Source organism: Temnothorax curvispinosus, unplaced genomic scaffold, assembly GCF_003070985.1.
Source record: "Temnothorax curvispinosus isolate PA1 unplaced genomic scaffold, ASM307098v1 QBEX01004686.1, whole genome shotgun sequence".
NCBI lineage: Eukaryota > Metazoa > Arthropoda > Insecta > Hymenoptera > Formicidae > Temnothorax > Temnothorax curvispinosus.
In genome coordinates, this window is record NW_020214466.1 from 548,132 (window position 1) to 567,449 (window position 19,318).

The 19,318-nt window shown below is 45.0% G+C and overlaps 2 protein-coding genes across 5 annotated transcripts in view; both read right to left on the bottom strand.

Annotated features, from left to right (window-relative positions):
• Positions 1-6,786: 6,786 nt before the first annotated feature.
• LOC112453772 lies at positions 6,787-11,085 on the bottom strand. Its single transcript, XM_025014693.1, has 5 exons — positions 9,923-11,085; positions 9,696-9,826; positions 9,377-9,617; positions 8,477-9,290; positions 6,787-8,235 (listed from the first exon to the last, which is right to left on the bottom strand). Exons 1-5 carry the CDS (start codon positions 10,707-10,709, stop codon positions 6,972-6,974), a joined length of 3,237 nt encoding a protein of 1,078 aa, XP_024870461.1. The 5' UTR covers positions 10,710-11,085; the 3' UTR covers positions 6,787-6,971.
• A 133-nt stretch (positions 11,086-11,218) lies between these two features.
• LOC112453779 overlaps positions 11,219-19,318 on the bottom strand; it is a 214,763-nt gene continuing 206,663 nt past the window's right edge. Inside the window, exons 4-5 of one of the 4 annotated variants that reach the window (XM_025014707.1) lie at positions 18,579-18,614; positions 11,219-11,377 (exon numbers count right to left, since the gene is read on the bottom strand). In XM_025014707.1, the coding sequence (XP_024870475.1) occupies positions 11,237-11,377; positions 18,579-18,614 (177 nt within the window). In that variant the 3' untranslated portion in view covers positions 11,219-11,236. Of the gene's footprint in view, positions 11,378-14,655; positions 16,488-18,578; positions 18,615-19,318 lie in introns of those variants that run through there. The other 3 variants (XM_025014708.1, XM_025014705.1, XM_025014706.1) reach the window with 3 other exon arrangements.

The following is a 19,318-nucleotide window of genomic DNA, read 5'->3' on the forward strand; positions in this document are numbered from 1 at the left end:
CGCGAGGAGTCGTTCACAACGAGAGGAAGACAGGGGATCACGTTGTCGGTCGTTGGTTTAGATTCATCGCGGCTGCGTTCCAATACAAGGACATCGTTATATACTTCGATTAAAAGGATTCGGCTGGCTAGCTTTCGAATTAGGAATTCCACGATCGTTTCGGCCTTTTGCACGTCCGTAATATTAGGGAGCGCTTCCTTTCCAATCTCCGGAAAAGAAATCGAGACGTCCTTGATTCGAAATGGTACTCGGCTGCTTGGCGGGCAATACTTATCAACGACGAGGGTGGATCAACTCTGAAAGCTAGCGTGACCAATTCTCATGGAATCCCTTCGAATCCGAAATATATACTTGAGAGTTCTGAGCGGAACAGTCTCTCTATCCAGATGCCGTCTTTCCAGTTAATTGGGTATAAATTGGATCTAATCTAATTCCAATTAAAGCCGCAGGATTCGCCGCGGATATCTTATTTTTTCTTCGATAGTACCTTTCTTAGAAATGAAGTTTATATACTGACGCATTTATTTGTACGACCTTCACTGTGAATTAGAAACTTTTAATTTAACTTTTTCTTTTTTGCATTACCAGCTGCAGCGATTTATTGCTATCGAATAGAAAATATTGTTTGCAGTTATCTACAAGAAATGTGAATGTTGATGTATTAAAATGACAAATCATGCATTAACTATTTGTATTCATTATTTCCACATCAAATAGGAGTCATATAGAGATAGAGCGTCATATTTCTTTCATGTGTAAATAACCGCAGGTTTAATTCGAATCCGATTCAATCTCGAGCCAGAGATCACTGCGTCCACCTGAAGAGCCCATCCGTAGAGCGCAATTTCGATGCAATCCGAATCTCGAGTCGTACAATGTCCCGACGCGTTCTCTTCATCCCTACATGTACATTTAGTCGTGCCACCTGTGCGCCTGTAAATCCGGTTATAAAAAGATCCACCGCGTTTAGAGACCAGCGCGACGAGAGTGTGCGTGAGAGGGAGACAGAGAGAGAGTGAGAGTGGATTCACATGGAGCAGTTCACAATAAGCGGTGCTTTCTACGCGAGATACGAACGGAGACCACCGGTCAGGCTCGTTCTCCGACGAGTAAACGCGTCTCGAATTGAAACGGCCTCACGCGATGGGATTTAATTCATTTTCAAATCCCATGATCCATGAGAAAATCATGAGAAATCCATCCAGCCGGAAAAAAAATTTATCCGCTCGCTCCAAATAGATGCACCGCCGACGATCCAGATCTATCTCATTATTTCAGAAGACTCGGAATTATTCACGGGACCGTGACTTTCGCAGTTAATCCTCTCGCGTAACACAGTTCGAATAAGCTGTTGAACGAAACCGGAATCTAAGCAAGTTCTCTCATTATAAAAATCACAAATAAATACAAACGACGAATGTAATATTGACGCCGAGTGAGATGTCCTCATGAATATTTTGAAAGTCGATACCTTTGTACTGTATGCAATGATATTCGCGTGGTTTTCAGCGGTCAAAGAGATTCAATTTCGGTCGCGGTGCGACGGGAAAGCGGGCGTACGTGTCAATTAAAGCGGGTCGCTCGCTCGCTCGCTTTCATGCGCTACGCAGCGTGCACTTGATTAACTCCCGTTTTCGCCCGTCATTCGCGAGTATCTTTTCCTCGGCGATCCCAAGCACCGATTCTGCGCGTTTATACGTCACGGCGGGCAGTCATTATGTGGTTAAGGGGATACGCGGACCGCTACAACTTGATCGATTATTCAACGGTATCGCGCGAGCCGGCCATCGCGCCACCCGGAAAAGAGTCAATTATTCGTGGATCTCTTTAACGAGCCCCGCTTTTGTAGGTCGAGACTTCTCGGCTTGTCCAGGCCCAAGACTTTACGACCGATGTTCGATATTTCGAACGGCGACCGAGCGTAATAAACCGAAAGTTCCATCGTTCACGAAACTCCTATGCACCATCGCTGGCGCATTTCCGCGTAATGAGAAGGCACGCTGAGAGAAAATGTTTAATTGCTGACAGTGTAACAAGCACGAAGCCTTTCGACGGTTAATTTCGTTGGCCGTTGGCCAGCCGATGACCTCGAAACGTGCAAGTAATGCGCGAAGGTTTGTTTCCGTCTTTCTCCGCGGCGGGCGTCGTACGGTTCTCCGGTCGAAAATTCATACGGGTATAGTGTGCCATGCGCGACTCTCGTTATTGAAATTAACCAGCGTGTAATCAGCCCGTAAGCACGATACCTTAAACGGATGGGCAAGGCGCGAAATCTGCAGTTTGTGGGACAGCCGCATTACTCTTCGGGTACACGCGGCGTAGCAAGGTGCGAAAGCCATATTTGGCAATCCTTCGATAAATCTGCGCCAAGACAGAAACGAAACCTCGATGTCCAATCTTCTTATTATTGTCCGCCGCTTTCTTCTTCTTCCCGTTTATTGCACGACTGTGGGTCCAATTCGGCCCGTACGTGCGCTCCTCTGGGATGTCTCTTTTAATTGGTTTACCATAAAAGCGATGTGCGCACGATCGAGTTGCTAGTGAACTTAACAGATGGACAGCTGCTGGTGAACTTAACTGATGGAAAAAACAATTTTACGAAATTCCGCTAAATTATTTTTATAATAAAAAATTACAAAGAAATATATTCTATCATAAAATTAATATTTCTTTCTTGCTATACAAACATTATATTTTGGACATCTAAATGCATTACTGGAATGTACAATTTTATTTGATAAAAATTAATTTTTTCAAAATAAGATTTGCCATCAACAAAAAATTTCACATACAGACGAAAATGAAACCTATATATACACGCCCCAAATTTCATGGAAAGTTTTTGAGATCGAATAAATGAATGCTCGTCTCAGTTCAAACACATTATCTGTAATACTCTTTAATGCGTTCCTCCTTTTAATGCAATTTAATTTACAATTTCGCGAATCTTCGCAGATTTGGCGAATCACTGTTGCTGGCCAATTATTAATCCATCATTCTTACGAAGAATGTAAGCACCTCATGCGTTTTTTCGTCTCTCAGCCACTTCGTCCGATTTAATTTGGCCGACGCGATCTCATGCACCCGAAGCGTGTGATCGCGCTCGATTATGGTCACGGCACCTGCTTAAGCCGTCTTCGCACCGCCCGCCCGTGGCAAAAAAGTCTCATATGCTCAACTGAGTGGTGATTACGAATGCGATTCGCGTGCGGCAACGACTTGGCGATCCAGCGCGTCCAGCGTTTCATTGAAATCCGCGGGCCGCGCCGAAAAGACGTGCTAATGAGCAAGACGCGCGGCTGATTACAGAGCGGCATGGGAAACGAGCGTTTGAGAGGAAGACGCGCCGCAAAGCACGCTAAGTGGCAAAAGAACGGCCACCTAGCGAGCGGGCAAATCCTTTCCTTCGGAAGGTGAGAACCGAGGGCCGATAGGAGGTCGCCAGATGTCCCGTGACGACATCGTCGATACGTGAAGACCGCCAGGAAAGTGTCATAATCTCGGGCTTTGCTTGTGCCAGCTGGCTAATTTCCTATGCCGCCGAGAGCGCGACGCAAATGACGCTCGGCGGAACGTGTAATGCGGATAGCCGGGAAACGATGAAGGCGGGAACGGGATCGTACAAGGCCGCTTTAAGGTCTTTATATGCCCCGACATTTCAATAGTATACATTTTTGCATCGGCAATTATAATACGATACGCTGGTGAGGCCAGGTGGAAAATTCCTAAAGGGACGCAAGATGCTTTGTCGGAAAAATTGGTATAACCGGACGTTTTTACGTAATCTACTTACGTCGCGAGAAATTTCTACCAGAGAATCGCAAATTGTAAGATATACTGACGACGCTGGAAAACCTATTCGAAGGCGCTGAGAGGCCAGCAAAGAAATTGCAAGGCCTGTAAAGAAATTTAAATGTTGATTCACACCATTAATCTAAACGCTTATGGAATGCGTTATTAGCTACGCAGAGTGTGAAATGCAACGCCACTTATCAACGTACATCGGAACAGGAAGCCTCCGTGGCCGTGTACAAATCGTTTATACACAATATATGAGCTACTTGACAGCTCTATTAGCATGATTATTCTTTGCCACTATGTTACCTCGCGTCGCATGTTGTCTAACAGCCGTGTATGCATACAGATTTTCACATCTCGATCAATAAAATGATAATCGATGGCAAAGTGATTTTCGTAGAATTTTTAGAACTACGAAATTTATTCCCAGATATATTGAATCGCGATATTAGATGTTTTCCTTTCAGAGACTAAACGTTGAAAATTAGTTTCTAGTCACGTTATATAATATTCGCAACTTCCACCTAAGTACCGTCATTTGTTCACAGCAACGAGTAATCTGAAACTCAAGTTGAAACAACGAACAGTTTCATATTCCCTCGAAAGTTGGATGTGCAGAGGACGGAACTTTCGCAGAGAAGTAAAATAGCTCGTAGAAAGTTCCAGGAATGTTGGAACTAGGAATTACTTTGCGGAAAGTCTTGACAACTGACCTACCGGTCAATTGTCCATCCAGTATACAATTGAAAGGCACGGCACACCCTTTTCCCCAAGTTCCTCTAATCTATTCGAGCAGCGCGGTCAGGCACGGGCTGTGGTCCCATTCACAAGCTCGTGGTAGTCACAATGGCGTGCCTGCTACGTCTATCTGAGCCACGGGGTTATCTAGGGAAATCCTCGACTGAAATACCGGTAGGTTTCATTGAGCCTCAGCCACTGCGAGCAATTTCGCAGCGGCATTGACTGCGATCTAAGGCGACACTTGGCAAGCTGAATTGGCAGGAAGCCCGACGCCGCTTAACTCTTCTTTCAATGAGATTATCGTCGGTTACTCGGGGCCTCCTGCCACCGAGCACGACTTCATTCGCATTGTCGCGCGACGCGACTACGACACGACGATTCATGAACGGCGGTGGTGAAATGCGAGACTATCCGGGGACTGATTCCGAGAAGAGGTTCTAAGTGTCTGAAGTGGGTGATCGATAGCAGTTGCCGGGACAATCGGAAATGGTTTCGAGGCTATCATTCTTCGCCTCACTCAAATCACAATGACTTTGTCGTGAATTATTGTTCTCGATCGCAATTACAGCGCGTTACACCCTTGCTCGTTGTACTCTGAAGGAGCCAATTAGCGGCGAATATCAATATCGCGGAAGAATCAAGAATTACACTCCGTAACTTTATTATTAAATTTCTCTCCGGTTTTTCGACGCGACCTTGTTACGATACCTCGCGGAGCGATTTTCGCGATACTCCACCACGCACGTGCTTTCTATTATTCGTCGTTAATGAGTTTTAAGAGTTCTAACGATGAGCTGTCCGTGTATGCCAAAGGTTGCACGTGAAAGGCTTCTAATGGATACCTAGTCGAACCACAGCCGTTAGCCACTTACCACAAGCTCCCTCGCGTTTAGCACGTTTAGCACCGGTCAACTGACCGCGTAATCATCGCCGTATGAGCTGGAATAACGCCAGGAACGCGCCAGTCTAAGTGAATTAGTGGTGCGTGCCCGGCACTTTTATTTTTCTCTCGCTTAGCTTTTCGTTAAGCGCAGGCGCTCTAATGGTTCGCCATTTACGCGGACGCTTAAGAGAACAATGCCCCCGATGTATCGATTTTCGCCAGTTCCGACAGCGTCTCCTCGGCGTATCCTCTCGACGCGAGTTGACGCGGTTCAAACGGATTTAAAATTCAAATGCATCGTTGAACGAGTATTTATCGAATTTCACCTACAAAAATTATCACGGAGGCGTTGTCGCACGTCCCGTTACGCGTGGAATTGACTTTCCATGTACACTTGCGAATTGGGGGTAGGAGAATATCTCGAAGATATTCCAAAGCTCGTCATTAGTCAACGCCGATAGCTCGCGAAGAAAGAGGACCCACTAAGACGCGAACACTTCACGCACAATCTCGCTTCGAATCGCGCGACTAGTCGAATTTGAATATAATCTCTCGTCGCTTTGACAACTCTGCGCGTATTCCTAACAACGTATTATCATAGATACCGGTCTGGCGTGCGGGTTTCTTATCATGACGAATGCGACGGGCTGTCGCGATTAATCGATTTAACGCGATTTCCGAGAAGCACCCACGGCCACGGCGGATATGTTAACGAGCGGTGCGCCGTTTCGATAGCATCGAACACGGTTTCGCGAGCGTTCACGAATTATAATTGGGCCGTAATTAATGACATCGCCGTTATTGACAGGTGAGAATCGGCGTCGTCGCGCGCTACGCGAATTACTCGCCTCGGCCGCGCCCCTTGATCTCGTTTTGAGGTACACTTATTTTTAGGCTTAATTGCACCCCAACGGCAACGACGATGTTACGGCATAATCACCGTCATGGTATACCAACTCGATCGAGAGATATCACGCCAGCAATTGCAAATGTTTATGATCGTGCCCGCGCCTCTGAGATCGAATCATTTTTGCAGCAAGTAATTTCGCGAGGCACTGCGAGATAAATAATTTGGAAAGAACTTTACGATATTATCCGTGGCGTAACGTTATGTCTCATTATATCGAGGTGCCTGCGAGAATCGAGACTGGCGTTTACATGATCACCTAAAGCTTGCGTAATGTGGGACATACTCAATCTTATTTTGGTTAATTTTATTCTCTCATCGAATAATTATGCACGTGTGGTCTCTATATGTGACTATGTAATAAATACAATGGGAGATTTAACTTGAGTCTTTTAGTATTTATTGACAATTTTTATTTGCGCGTTTTTAAACGAGGGTCAAAATGTGGATATATACGGACGTTTGCATGGAAAAGATTTATTTTTCAAAAAGCGCGATACACGTTACAGTGCGTATCGACGAGGGACAACGATTATAACTATCGTATATATATATATATATATAGTGTATACTTCACCTAAAATCGATTGATATCGGTAAATAACTTAGTAAATTCCGTTAATATCACAACACATTATTTCCTCAATTGATCTCGTACGCACCGAGGTTCCCCTTGCGCCTCCTCGAGGAGAACCAGCCGGTAGTGCGATTTATCTGGTCGACGGATCGCTTCACGTTCGCCCGATACTCGTCCTCGTAAGCGTTAAGATACAAGTTCTTGAGGAATATTTGATTATCCAGCTCGGAAGGCGGCAGGAACCGTTTTGAACGACTCTGCTGCTGCGCCTGCAGCTCGTCGAAAGTGAACTGTTTTGATTTGGCATCGTCGACGGGCTTCTTCGACTTCCTCGAATTCTTTTGATCGTCCGCGCTGGTCGACTTCACGGACAGAAGCTTCCTCTTTTGACGCGAGGCGCCGCCGGTTTCCTCCGATGCCGCGTTTCGTATCCGCTTGCTGCGATGCTTGGGCGCCCCGTCTTTGGCCGGAATCTCGTTGTCCAGCACGGCAACGTCGTTACTCGGGATTGTCGATGATTGATTGCCGTGTGACGCGACCTTCGGCCCCGGTGCCGTGCTAGATTCCACGGTCACGCTTTCCTCCGTCGAGTTCAATCTATCCTGTATGATATGTTTGAAAAATGCGTACATCTCACCGACCGTGAAAGTCGTGCCGTTCCTCACGGTGAACTTGTCGATGTTCATCTTCTTGATTAATTCCTCGGTCGCGTTGCGCGCTTCCAACATCGACAGCTTCTCGGTAACGTAACTATTGACGAACTCGTAGAAGCCCTTGTAATAATTCTTCCTGTGCTTCTTCTTGTCTTTCCGCTTCTCAGCGTGCGACAGGCCTTTCCTCTTCGCATCTTTTCGATTCTGCTTCTCGTTCCAGCGTATGGACTTGTTGTAAAATCTCATGATACGCTCGAATTCCCTCTTCAATTTAATGAACTCCCTCTGATTGCGTATCTCGAAATCCGAGCGGGCTTTACTGCCATTTCGTCGCGACTCCGCAAGGTCTACGTGAAAGAAGTTCTTGCTCATTGCGTTCAGCAGATCGTGCATGGTATTATTGCTAGAGTTATTTGATTGTCTGGCGTCCATGCGCTGTAATTTTCTATACACCATCTTGAGAAAATCGATCATTCTCTCTTCTCGCAAACGGGATTTATTGCCATGACTTGCGTGTGCTTTCCAACCTGACGGATTGGATGCATTGGTGTTATTCTGGTGGCTACCAACGGACGTCAGCTTCGCCTCTGTTTTATGCTTGGAATGTTCGCGGCTTCTGTTCATCTCCATATGCAAAAGTTTTTTGCCCACTTTACGGAAGAAGTCGATGAATTTTCTGAAACATCAATATTTAATTTTTATGTTTAATAATGCTTTTACATTATTTCTATTAAATATTTTTATACTTTTTCAAAAATAAAGTAAAAATATACTCATATTTATATAATCACAAATTATAAATTACATATAATTATAAATTATAAATTATAAATTATAAATTATAAATATAAATTGATTTCAATTTACTAAAGTGTTGACTACTCGCGCTAAAGTTTGATTAATTCTCAAGTACTTACTTGTAATTTAGAGTGACGTTGTAATTCAGAGTAACGTTGTCCACCGATCTACGCCGTCTGCTCCATCTAAGTCGAGGGTGCTGTCCAAGAATACACTTGGGCAACTGCTTGGGACTCCATGAACCACTTATGCAAGTCGCGCCGACGGGCCCCTCGTCGAGAACGTAACCCTTGTCGCAGTCGTACATAATCTGCTTGTTGTTGACGATTTTCCTGACGTACGGTCTGTAATCGTAAACTCCCATGTTGCCCACCAGAAAGACCTTGCCGTGCTCGATGAAGCCGGGAAACGGGCAGAAGAGCTGATCGCAGTGCGGTATATCACCGATCCATTTGCCGTAGCGACACTCCACGGATTTAGAAAGATTCATGGGACCTCCGCCGATCAGCTCGAAGCCGTCTTTGCACTTGAAGACCGCTTTCATACCGTGGTCCGTCTTCGGTGCTATCACCATCCCGTTCTTCGGACTCTTCGGCATCTGCTTACATCGGGCTGGCGAGCAACTCGGCACTATCGACCAAGTACCGTTATTGCATAACACCGGGGTGCTGTTGGCGGCGAATTCGTAATTCGGAATGCAGGTAACCAGAAGCCTCTCGCCGTGTTCCACCACCGTGACATTGTTGATGTGATCTCTGTCGTGGCTGGCTACAACAACTTGGCCGTTTTCGATCTGCGGGACGACGCACGGCGCTAAACATTGCGGTAGAGGATAACGCCATTTGCCGTCTTTCTGACAGACCGAGGAAGTATTCCCCTCCAGCTTCATGTGATCCTTACAGCGGAAGATTATGCTGGCGCCCATACCTGTGCCTGCGATTGCGACAATTCCACAAAAAACGATTATAATATATATTGCCTACTTATATTTTTTATTTCGTCAATTTTCAATAACCCACCGGATTCAATGTTTTCGATCCAACCGTTATATAACACGCCGGGCAAACCGCAATTGATTTCCTGGCAAGTAGGCGCCTTTCCAGTCCACTTTCTGTCAGCACCGCAACGTCTAGTTGCTGCGCCTATTACGGTGTACCCGTACTTGCACTCGTACGATACAATGGAATTATACGCGTAGGAGGTGTAGACAGCCTTGCCGTTGACTGGATTTTCTGGCTTCGGACATTGCACGGACGTGACCTGCACGAAATATTGAGCACGTCTAGACACAGTTTTGTTTCCGAAAAATAATTCGAAATTTTATTCTTGGTCTCTTACTTGAACGCATTGCGGTAATTCCTTCGGGGTCCATGTGCCATCCGCCAGGCACAGTTTCTCCGCTTTACCAACTAATTCGTAACCATCCATGCAATGATACGACACGCGGCATTCATACGTATAGCACTCCCCTTAAAAGTGGAATCGACAATTAAAATCTCCCCCGTATCAAAATATTAAATACTCGATATTAAATACACGGATCGGTCATAATTACGTGAACTTACCAGAGTGCCATCCGTTGGAGATGTCTGGGGCTGAATCGCAGCTTTGAGGCTTGCAAGTGATATCTGGCCCGTACCATCTAGCAGCTCCTTCCATCAGCAGACATTTCGCTTTCTTCGCTCCCGTTGCTACGTATCCATGATTACAGAAGTATTGCACGCTACTATCGAGATCGAAGGTTGTTTGTTCCAATGGACCGTTGTGGCGCGCGTTTTGGATCTTCGGCGGCTGGGAGCAGAAGGAGTTGGAATCTTTCTTGCAGGACGGATCAGTCCCGGTCCAATGACCGTCGGCGCGACACGTTCTCTCGGACAGACCGACTATAAAGTAGTCGGTGTCGCAGGCGTAATGAGCTCTATCCCCGAATAATATTCCGGTGACCGTCATCACGCCGTGATCGATCTCGGTCAACGCCGGGCATTCACGTTCGGGTTTGATGCACGACATTCCGCAGGCTCCGTCGCATCTGCACTTCTTCTTCTTACTCTTGCAATCTTCGTCGGTCGAGCACTTTCGTAGACACTTCTGACCCATCAGCTCCGCCTGCTCCTCGTCTCTCGGGCACAGAACAGAGGGTGAGTTTCGCGGGTTTTTGTAGATTCGGCCGTCGTCGTCGATCTCGGTCCTCGTATCATAACCTCCGTCGTCATCGTCATCGTCATCGTCGTCCTCAAAATCATCGTCATCGTCGTCGTCATCGTCGACGGCCTCTTGTTGCCGAAGCTTCGATTCAGAAGTGAGAAACTGAGCGCACAGCAGCAGCAACAGAACGATCGCGCTTGGTCTCATTTTGGCCTGAAGAAGAGATTTCGAAATCCCGCGAGAAAAGATTCACTGAGGGTATACTAGCGATTGGACCATGCGATGATTGGACCACACGACGGCACACCAGGACACGACGGGACGTTTACATGACCGCTTGACTACCCGAACTAATCATCTTACTCGGAGTCCCGTGAAGAGCCAATTCCGTGGATCTTCAGATGAGCACGATCGTCCATCGAAGAGCACCGTTCCGGGAGTTCCGTTCAGACCACTGCGGAAGTCATCTCGAGCTGCAGCCGAGGACGACGTTGTTTCTCTCGCGAGCGCGACTATTAATCGAGTCCGCCTCTTCGGCGTCCAGGAGGATTAGGAACCCTCTCCGTCGGTCTCTCTCGCCGGAGTGCTCTTTCGCTCCTACCGACTCCACCTCGCTTCCTCTCGCTCTATCCTGGGTGCTTTTTTCTTTATTGTACGGACTGCGGTCCCCCGCTGACGGGAATTCGCGGATATTCGCGCATCTCGCCGCGCGCATCCAGCCTGTTCAATACATCTCATGATTTCCCCAGCTCCCAGCAGATGGCGAGGAAACGCGCTGATGAAAAGGGAGGCTGCGCAGCTACCCCGGGAACCCGGCTCTTCACGGTGGTCTTGGTACGCAAGGGTATGTGTAGCGTGCAAGCAAACGTCTGCATCTTTAAAATAAATTTTAAATGCTGGTTAGCTGCGATTTTACCATGAATAGTAAGAGAGTAAATGAAGGCAGATTTAAAATGCAATGCGCTAGTATTGATTGAAATGTATAATGTTCGCCTTTATAAATTTTGTCTTCATCCGAACCTCGCTCGTTAAAATTATAGCCAAAGAAATCGCGAATTATCTCTAAAGCGGAAAGCTTCGATCATACCGTATAATCAGCGGCAACTAAATTTTTACTATCGCGCGTTATTCGTCGCTTCGGCATAGCTTGCTGAAAAAAAAATTCGGTACGTGTACCCGAGGGGTCTGAAATTATTATTCACGCGAGAGGCGACATTCAAGAGAGGAGCTGAAACGAGCAAAAACGCGACGCCGCGAAAACGTTTCGGCGTCGTAAAAATTACACCGGGCAAAGGTGTTAAAACGAGCCATGGCGCTTCAAGGCAGAGAAACTGCACATGTACGTATGCATATCTACCTACGAGCCTGTGAAGTCCTAAGCTCTCGAACACAAAACGTATGCAATGGATACGAATTGTCTCTCTAAAAGCTATTCGCTTTAGCCTATCTCTTTCTTCTTTGCGTGACATGCAAAAAATACACTTTATTTGCTTAAACGATGCCTGCACAAAAAAAATGTCAAATTAAAACTTATATAGGTACTTGTACATACGCAACAATCTATAATCTTTTTATAAGAATTTCAATTTTTCATCTCAACTTTCTTTTCTTAGTTGAACTATATAAATGACTTGCATTCAAGTAGTTTTCTTCGTTTAACGCGATATAATCTCATTTCTTAGATTATAAAATGTTGCGTATATACGAATATATAAGTCTTGATTTGACACTTCTTTTTCTGTATGAAATCGTTCACCCGTAACCTGTCCTGATCTTTCATGAAGTTACGAGAACAAATATTATAAATTTTTTTCTTTTTTTCAATTTAACATTCGGCGTTGCGACGATTTGCATGACAAAGTTACAATTTGCCTATCTTGTCGTCGAATAGCGAACGAGAAATACGCGCGCCTCGTATGAGCGTGGGTAGCAGGCCGGGGGATCGGTTTTCATCGGACAAAGTCGAGCCTACCTCCAACCTATGCTTGTTAGTCGTCGTGCTACCAAGATAATCCTCGATCTCTAAGTCAAGCGTCATCGTTAGAGTAAGCCTATGTCGGTCATTGTTTTCATAACGATAGCGATCGATCGGTATGGTTCGACGTTCGACGTCCCAGCGACATAGGTGATCCCCTCGCTTCAATCTCGGATATCGGCTTCATCGTTCTTGCACCGTGTCCCCGAGATGTCTTCATTTGTCTTATTCAAATCAAGCATTTTCGGGTAGCTTTTATTTGAATAAAAGAAAACGATCCTTCTAAGAAATTCGGAAATTAAGACTTGCGCGATGTATACCGCGTAATTACCTTACATTTATTATATGTGTATGATACATTTCTGTTTTCAGTTTAAAAAACCTTAAGTCTATGAAAAGCTTAATTTTAATACGAAACACATAAAATACAAAAGTCATTATCGATACTTTTTTTAACTATAATGTTCATTTACATACTTATATCGTTTTAATATAAAATGTTAACTCTTTTTAATAAGACTGGTTCTGGACTTATTCAGTGTCGCAGGCCGTTTCCGTCTCTGAATGCGGGCATCAGACCGGATTGACAGAGTGGCAGTAACTCGGTAGCTGAAAATGGGAGTGGCTGGAAGACAAGAGGACAACTCGCTCAAAGACATCTTCGTGGCGCCTCCCTATGCGACTGAGGGGAAACAGTGGATCTCAGTCATTAGGCGAACAATTATAAAAAATATTGATCTGCATTTTCTAAGGTAAGACACAAAATTTCGTAACGTCCATTATTTCTTTCGCGAAAAAGATTTTTAACCGTAAGCACAGATCGGAGTAAAAGCAAGAAGGCTTTTTTTAAATACAATGTATGTATATCACGTGTGTGAGGATCCCTGCCGCCAAGTCTTCTCGAAGGATGTCTCTTTTCGTCCTCGGTGGGCGGCACACGCCTCGCCAGCTTTAAGAACGAGAACCGACTATCAAAGTGTCGGTTTACAGTTGCGCGTCTACCCTGACGTTGCGCCCTTTCTTCATTCGGCTCCTCTCTGAAAAGCTCGAACACTTTCGAGCAGGTCGTTCTCAGGATTACGCAATTATTCATTTTATTAAGTCTTTTTAGTCGAGAAAATCGAGAATGTGAGAAAACATGATTGGCAAAGTTTCTCGTTACTCGTCCTCGCCCTAGAGAACTTCGAAGGTCTTAAGAAGCCGTAAATTCGCGGAGTTTCACTTTTTTTTCAATTAACTTTATCTCGTCGGATGTGGAAAAGTACGAGGGGGAAAAAAAAGACGAAGCTCACGGCAAAAGCTACGCGTTTCTGCTCATTCTGCAGCTCGTTACGCGACCATTATCCCCAGTCTCGCGAATCCATTATTCTCTCTTCAGCCTCTCGAAGGTTCTTTTGCGATTCGCGCACCGTCCACATGACGCTGCGGAATAATGGTTTACGGTCGTTCCCCGACCGACGAGACGAGAGAATCTCCGGACTCTGATCGCGCGCATGCATACTCGTCGGCTCACGCATAATCCGGTTGCAATCTTTCGCACTCAATCACGAAGCAAATGACGCCAGTTGGCGTTGGTCTAGAAGAGGCGAAATTACCGGAATGAAATTGATTTAAGCAGACGCCTCCGGGGAGTTTTGCAACCGGACGTTTCGGCTTATGGCCGATGATTGCCCGTCCAAGTAAGTTTCTACGTTTATCATGCAAGGAAATAAAAATTCAAAGGAATAGCAACTGTTTAAACATCAGTTATTCGTTATTCCTATATTTTCTTATTTGTATTTAATGCTGTTATGAACTGCCAAGATTATTCAATGTAAAAATCTACTGATCATCTCTACTATCGATTAAAATACACAATACATTTTAAATTATTCCGTCAGAACGCCAAGCGTTAGTCAATGAGACTTTTACATTTTTATCCCAGCGAGATCGCTTCTTATCGTCCGATAAACGTCCCAATGCAATTTCCCGTCGCCGATTGGCACTTAAACTTTCTTTAACTGCCAGCATCCACTTCGGTGAACGATCTCGAGCACTCTCGAGCATTGCGGAGGCATCCACGTCGTCACTTACTCATTGGATCTTTATGTGCCGCGCTGCGCGGCGTCCGCCGCTGACGCTCGCTTTGTGCGCGACGCGCTGGCTACCGAGCGCGCGTTCATTTGACGGATGCACCTACGCTATGCAGCTTCCTTTCACGGCTTGGTACGTGCCTTAAGCTGCATTCGTCGGACCGGTCTCTTACGAGACGCACCGACTGAGTCCAATTCAGAAGCAATTGAATTCACAATTCCGTCCATTACGAGTGTCGGGAAAAGATTACGGACGGTGGCTGCCGGGGCTGTGCGTGCCGCATCTGCATCCATCCATGCGTAAGAACGGACCGCGCGGACGTATGCATAAATGCATACATGCGCCTCCGTATGTTGCATCGCGACGTGGCCTCTCTGTAGCGAGTTACGAGATGGCTCCTGGGATTAAAGCTCCAGCTAGACAAGTAAAGGCATCGGCGCGCCGCGCCGTCCGCCGGAATCGCCAGTTGATGGGGACTCGACGGTTCTTAACAGGCTTATGAATAGATATTGGCGGCTCTTTTAATGATTTATTATTAAGTGACAGTTGAGACGAAATATAACACTGCTCGAAAGATCGTAGTTGTTAAGTGGATTTGCACGTGCCGCTAAAAATGTGCATATTTGCCACGTCTCTATCGAAATCTCGCAAGATTAAAGCAGAATATATCTCTAGAGTTGTGAATAAATCTTTATTTTTCAGTAATTACTTTTTATTCCACATTTCGTTAACTTAATAATCGAATTGTAAACTTCACGATCTGTACACAAAAAAATGCGCATAACAATGTTATGTGCAGACATAATGATTCTTTCATTGGGAATTCAATAATACTTTCTGAACAAGAATCAATATATTTTTCTTGCAGTGCTCCAAATTTCTGTTGCCCAAGCACCTTAAATGCGCGCAACGAGACCGTTGTGTGAGCAGTAACAACGCGTACGAATAATATGTGCGGCGGGAGAAAGTTCTGCCTTTTGACGCGCTGATTGCAGGTTTCCTTTCGCGTCTCGGTGCTTTTTGACGTTCCCGGCCGGGTCGCGGGAATCCGGGGCTGCCCGTCGGTCTCCCACCCTCGCCGCCCGAAGAACTGGAGCACCGTGAAGCGCACGATGATAGTAATTATGCATCGCCATGTAAAACATGGATTTGCACAAAGCCACCTGAAAACCGGCCAGAGTGCCGCGCGTACGATTATTAAGCCGTCACAACGCGGGAGGACGGTTCTTACCGTCTTGGGCTTTCGCTGCTACTTTTTCTTGCCATCCCCTTTGGGGCAACCCCCGGGGGATTGCAGGGAGGTAACGCGCGTTCTCAAATCGTAAGATGTAATCCTCCCATTTTGCCCTGCATGCCGATAATCTGGCTTGCTTCTTCGCGACCAAGCAAGCAAAAATTCGCGTAGCAACTGAATATAATTAACCATATGCTTATAATTAAAAAAAAAAACGTAATTTTTAACGAACTATTATCAAATATATTATCAAAAAAGGCTTAATCAAGCAAATTCTCATTTATTATTACGCGCAGCGATCGGTCGTCCGGTCGCGAAAGATCCGCTTGCCGTAATTGCGATGCGGAAGAGAGTCTCGCGCGCGCGTGTCGTCGAAAAGGGTTTCCCGTCTCCTTCCGGTCCCCATCGAGTTCCGCATCATTGTCTCCATAATTAGCCATTCAGATTTGCTTCCTCGCGCGAACGCGTGTGCGGATATGACGTTCGTCGACGGCGGCACGTGGACGACGGACGTCGACTGGCAAAACGCAGGCTGCCACGCGGAGGCGTTAGCGGAAGACTGCCGATATGATAAATACAGCTGCTGCAGGTGGTTGACACTTGCGTGAGGTGATTACGATCTGGTAACAACATGATCGCACCTCGAGAAAAATTCCTCCGATCCGTAGGCGGATGCTTCCATTCACGAGCGACGGAAGCCTCGCTTGTAGGAAAAACATAAGTAGCAATAACTTACATTACTTCGATTATAATTGTGAAAATTTTGCGTCGGAAAAATATTTCGAATGAAACGCTTCCTCGATACGAACAATGTAACTTGAGTATATTACTCTTTCTCATTTAATCTCTAAACTTTAAATTATTAATGATAAAGTATCAAAAAATGTGTCTTTTACAAAAAGGATTAGATTTCTTATCAAATAAAATCTTGATCTCGTAACAAGTAGCGCTCTTATCGCGGCACGTGAATTTTAGCACGAAACACACCGATAGCCATCGGTTATTGCGGTACCGCCCTCTTTCCGAGATATTATACGCCGTTAATACTCATTGCGAGCCTCTTGTTAACAGTCGCGGTTAACTCGCGACTGAATCGTAAAGCCGCCGCCGTCCACGGGGCCGCGAGCTATTAACAGAGCACACATAGCATTTGTGTACGTGCAAAAAAATCTTAATTATTTATTTACTACCTGTAATAAAGGTGCTAAATCGACTTCTCCGTCCCGAGACTTGTGTAAGATTTTCGTGGCCTTTTTGCGCCGTTACCGATCCCGCGAGCTCGTGCGTGAGATAAGGCGGCGACGAACGCGCGATAGCGATCGATAAAGCGTCAATTATGACTTGTTAATGGAAAGCGGCGTCATTAAAGATGCGCGTAAAAGTTACTCGTTATTCGGCGGCGCGCGAAGGACCGCGACGGACGGATACGTCGCGGTTTACAGCCGGATGTAAAGTGACTGGGGAGGGGGATACGATTTCCTCGGGCGATCGTAAAGACCGGAATTCTCCATTAAATGCGCACCGTGCCGGTGTGTATAAGTAATAATAGTAATAATGTCGGGAAGGGCCGACATCGTCCCCGTTCGTCCGTAAAATGCAGCCTCCGTGTCTCGATCTAAGATAACGCGTCGATTTTAACGCGATCCGAGAAAGTTAAATGGCACGTAATATCGCGGAAAGTTAAAATAGAATTACAGGTTTGTGGTACTTACGAGGTAACTTCATGTACCCAAAGCCTCCGATATGGCCAAGATTTCTTTGTTATTTATAAAAATCTTAAGAAGTGATACTATGTGACTATATAAATTATCACTCTCTAAATCTGAATCAGTGAATAGTACCGCTGAATCAGTGAATAGTCACTGATATCAGTGACTATTAACTGATTCAGATTTAGAGAGCACATTAATTACTGACAGTCATTCGTTAAACCAATTTAATTATTGAAAAATGATCCAGATTCGTCGATTAAAGTTGGTGTTAGTCCGCAAAACATTCTCTCGAGATCGATAAAATTGATCTTTTTAGAATGCAGCAGCTTAAGAGTGCGAAGTGCCCGTAAACGGACGCCAAACATGAAGAGAAATATTTATGAATACGTGCCGGCTAACAGCTTCGGATCATGCAATCGTGCAGATAACGCTGGAAATATCCGAGGGAAGCACCTGTGTATCGATTTAAGTGCCTAAAACTCTCGGGAGACCCTTCGAATTGGTACAGTGAATCCGAATCCGGACAGCCGTGTGCATCTGGCAAAAAAGCCTTACATCGAGTCTCTTTTTTTCGTCTCGAATGGATTTTACGATACTGATATCGACACGTGGACGAGAAACCTTTCATACGGTTTAAATATTTACTAAGCGGCTTTTAATTTCGAGATAGGTATATATTTAAACTGTTTCACTGTGGTCGATTTTTAGCTCCAAATAAAGTATTTCACGTTATAAAGATCCTTACGAAACATAAAAAATAAGATTTTTTTTTAGAGAAATACGATCAGCAACGCTTTGTTAAAAGTAAAGTAAAATAATGTCCAGTCAGAACACATTAATTATAATTAGCGAAGAAAATTGCTCTGAAATACTTTTCAAGTCGCCATTAAATAGATAATAATAATTAAACGACACGCAATAACGTTAATGTGAGTGATTAGTAACTGTACGATGCTGAATATATTGTGAAATTAACGAGTACAAAAAGCAAACGTAAAGCTATCGCAATTTTGCTTAAGATCGCTATGCACGCGACGTCATCTTGCAATCAAGAAGAAGAAAATTAAAAAAGAAATTCATACCTTGTGAAGATTCTCTCGTAATATCCAGGAAAATACCTGCAAAATATCACACGGTTAACAAAACATATTAATTCTTTTCATTTATTACGAATTAATTTTATTAAAAATTTATAATTCCTTAAATTAACAGTAATAGTCTTTCTGCAAAAATGACGTTTTACATCATAAAGATAATTAACCGGTAAGAGAGCACGCAACGCATTGCTCAAATATTGTAAGGTATTCCAAGTCCTTCGTATCAAACTGGTCAGAGAATCCGTAGAAGGAAAGTGCGAAGAATCTAGGACATTTTTATTGTCGAGAATTTCTCGCGATGCTTCGTTAATAACGAAGCTTAACGAAGTGTCAGACAATAATTCTTTAACGTCCGTTTATGATGCTAATATCAAAACGCCGGTCACATCCCCCCGTTTATCTACATGTGTCATCTCGACTTCGCACACATCCCGCATTTATATGCGCATCATTAGACTTAGTCCCATGCCACTTGTGGCTTTCGTCGTTCCCACAACGCGTTTCCGCTTCCGGCCAGCACGTGCAACAACCGATCGGCCGTCACCACCTGAACCCGCTAGAACACTTGCTGAAACATCTGTAACCCCGCGCAACGTGAATCGATACGCCAGAAGGAAAATATCTCGCCGTCTGTTTCACTAACCGGATCGTTAGCGGCCCGACAACGCAGCAGCGACGTCCGACGAAAAGCAAACGAATAGGAGCAACGCGAGTAAAGTGTAATA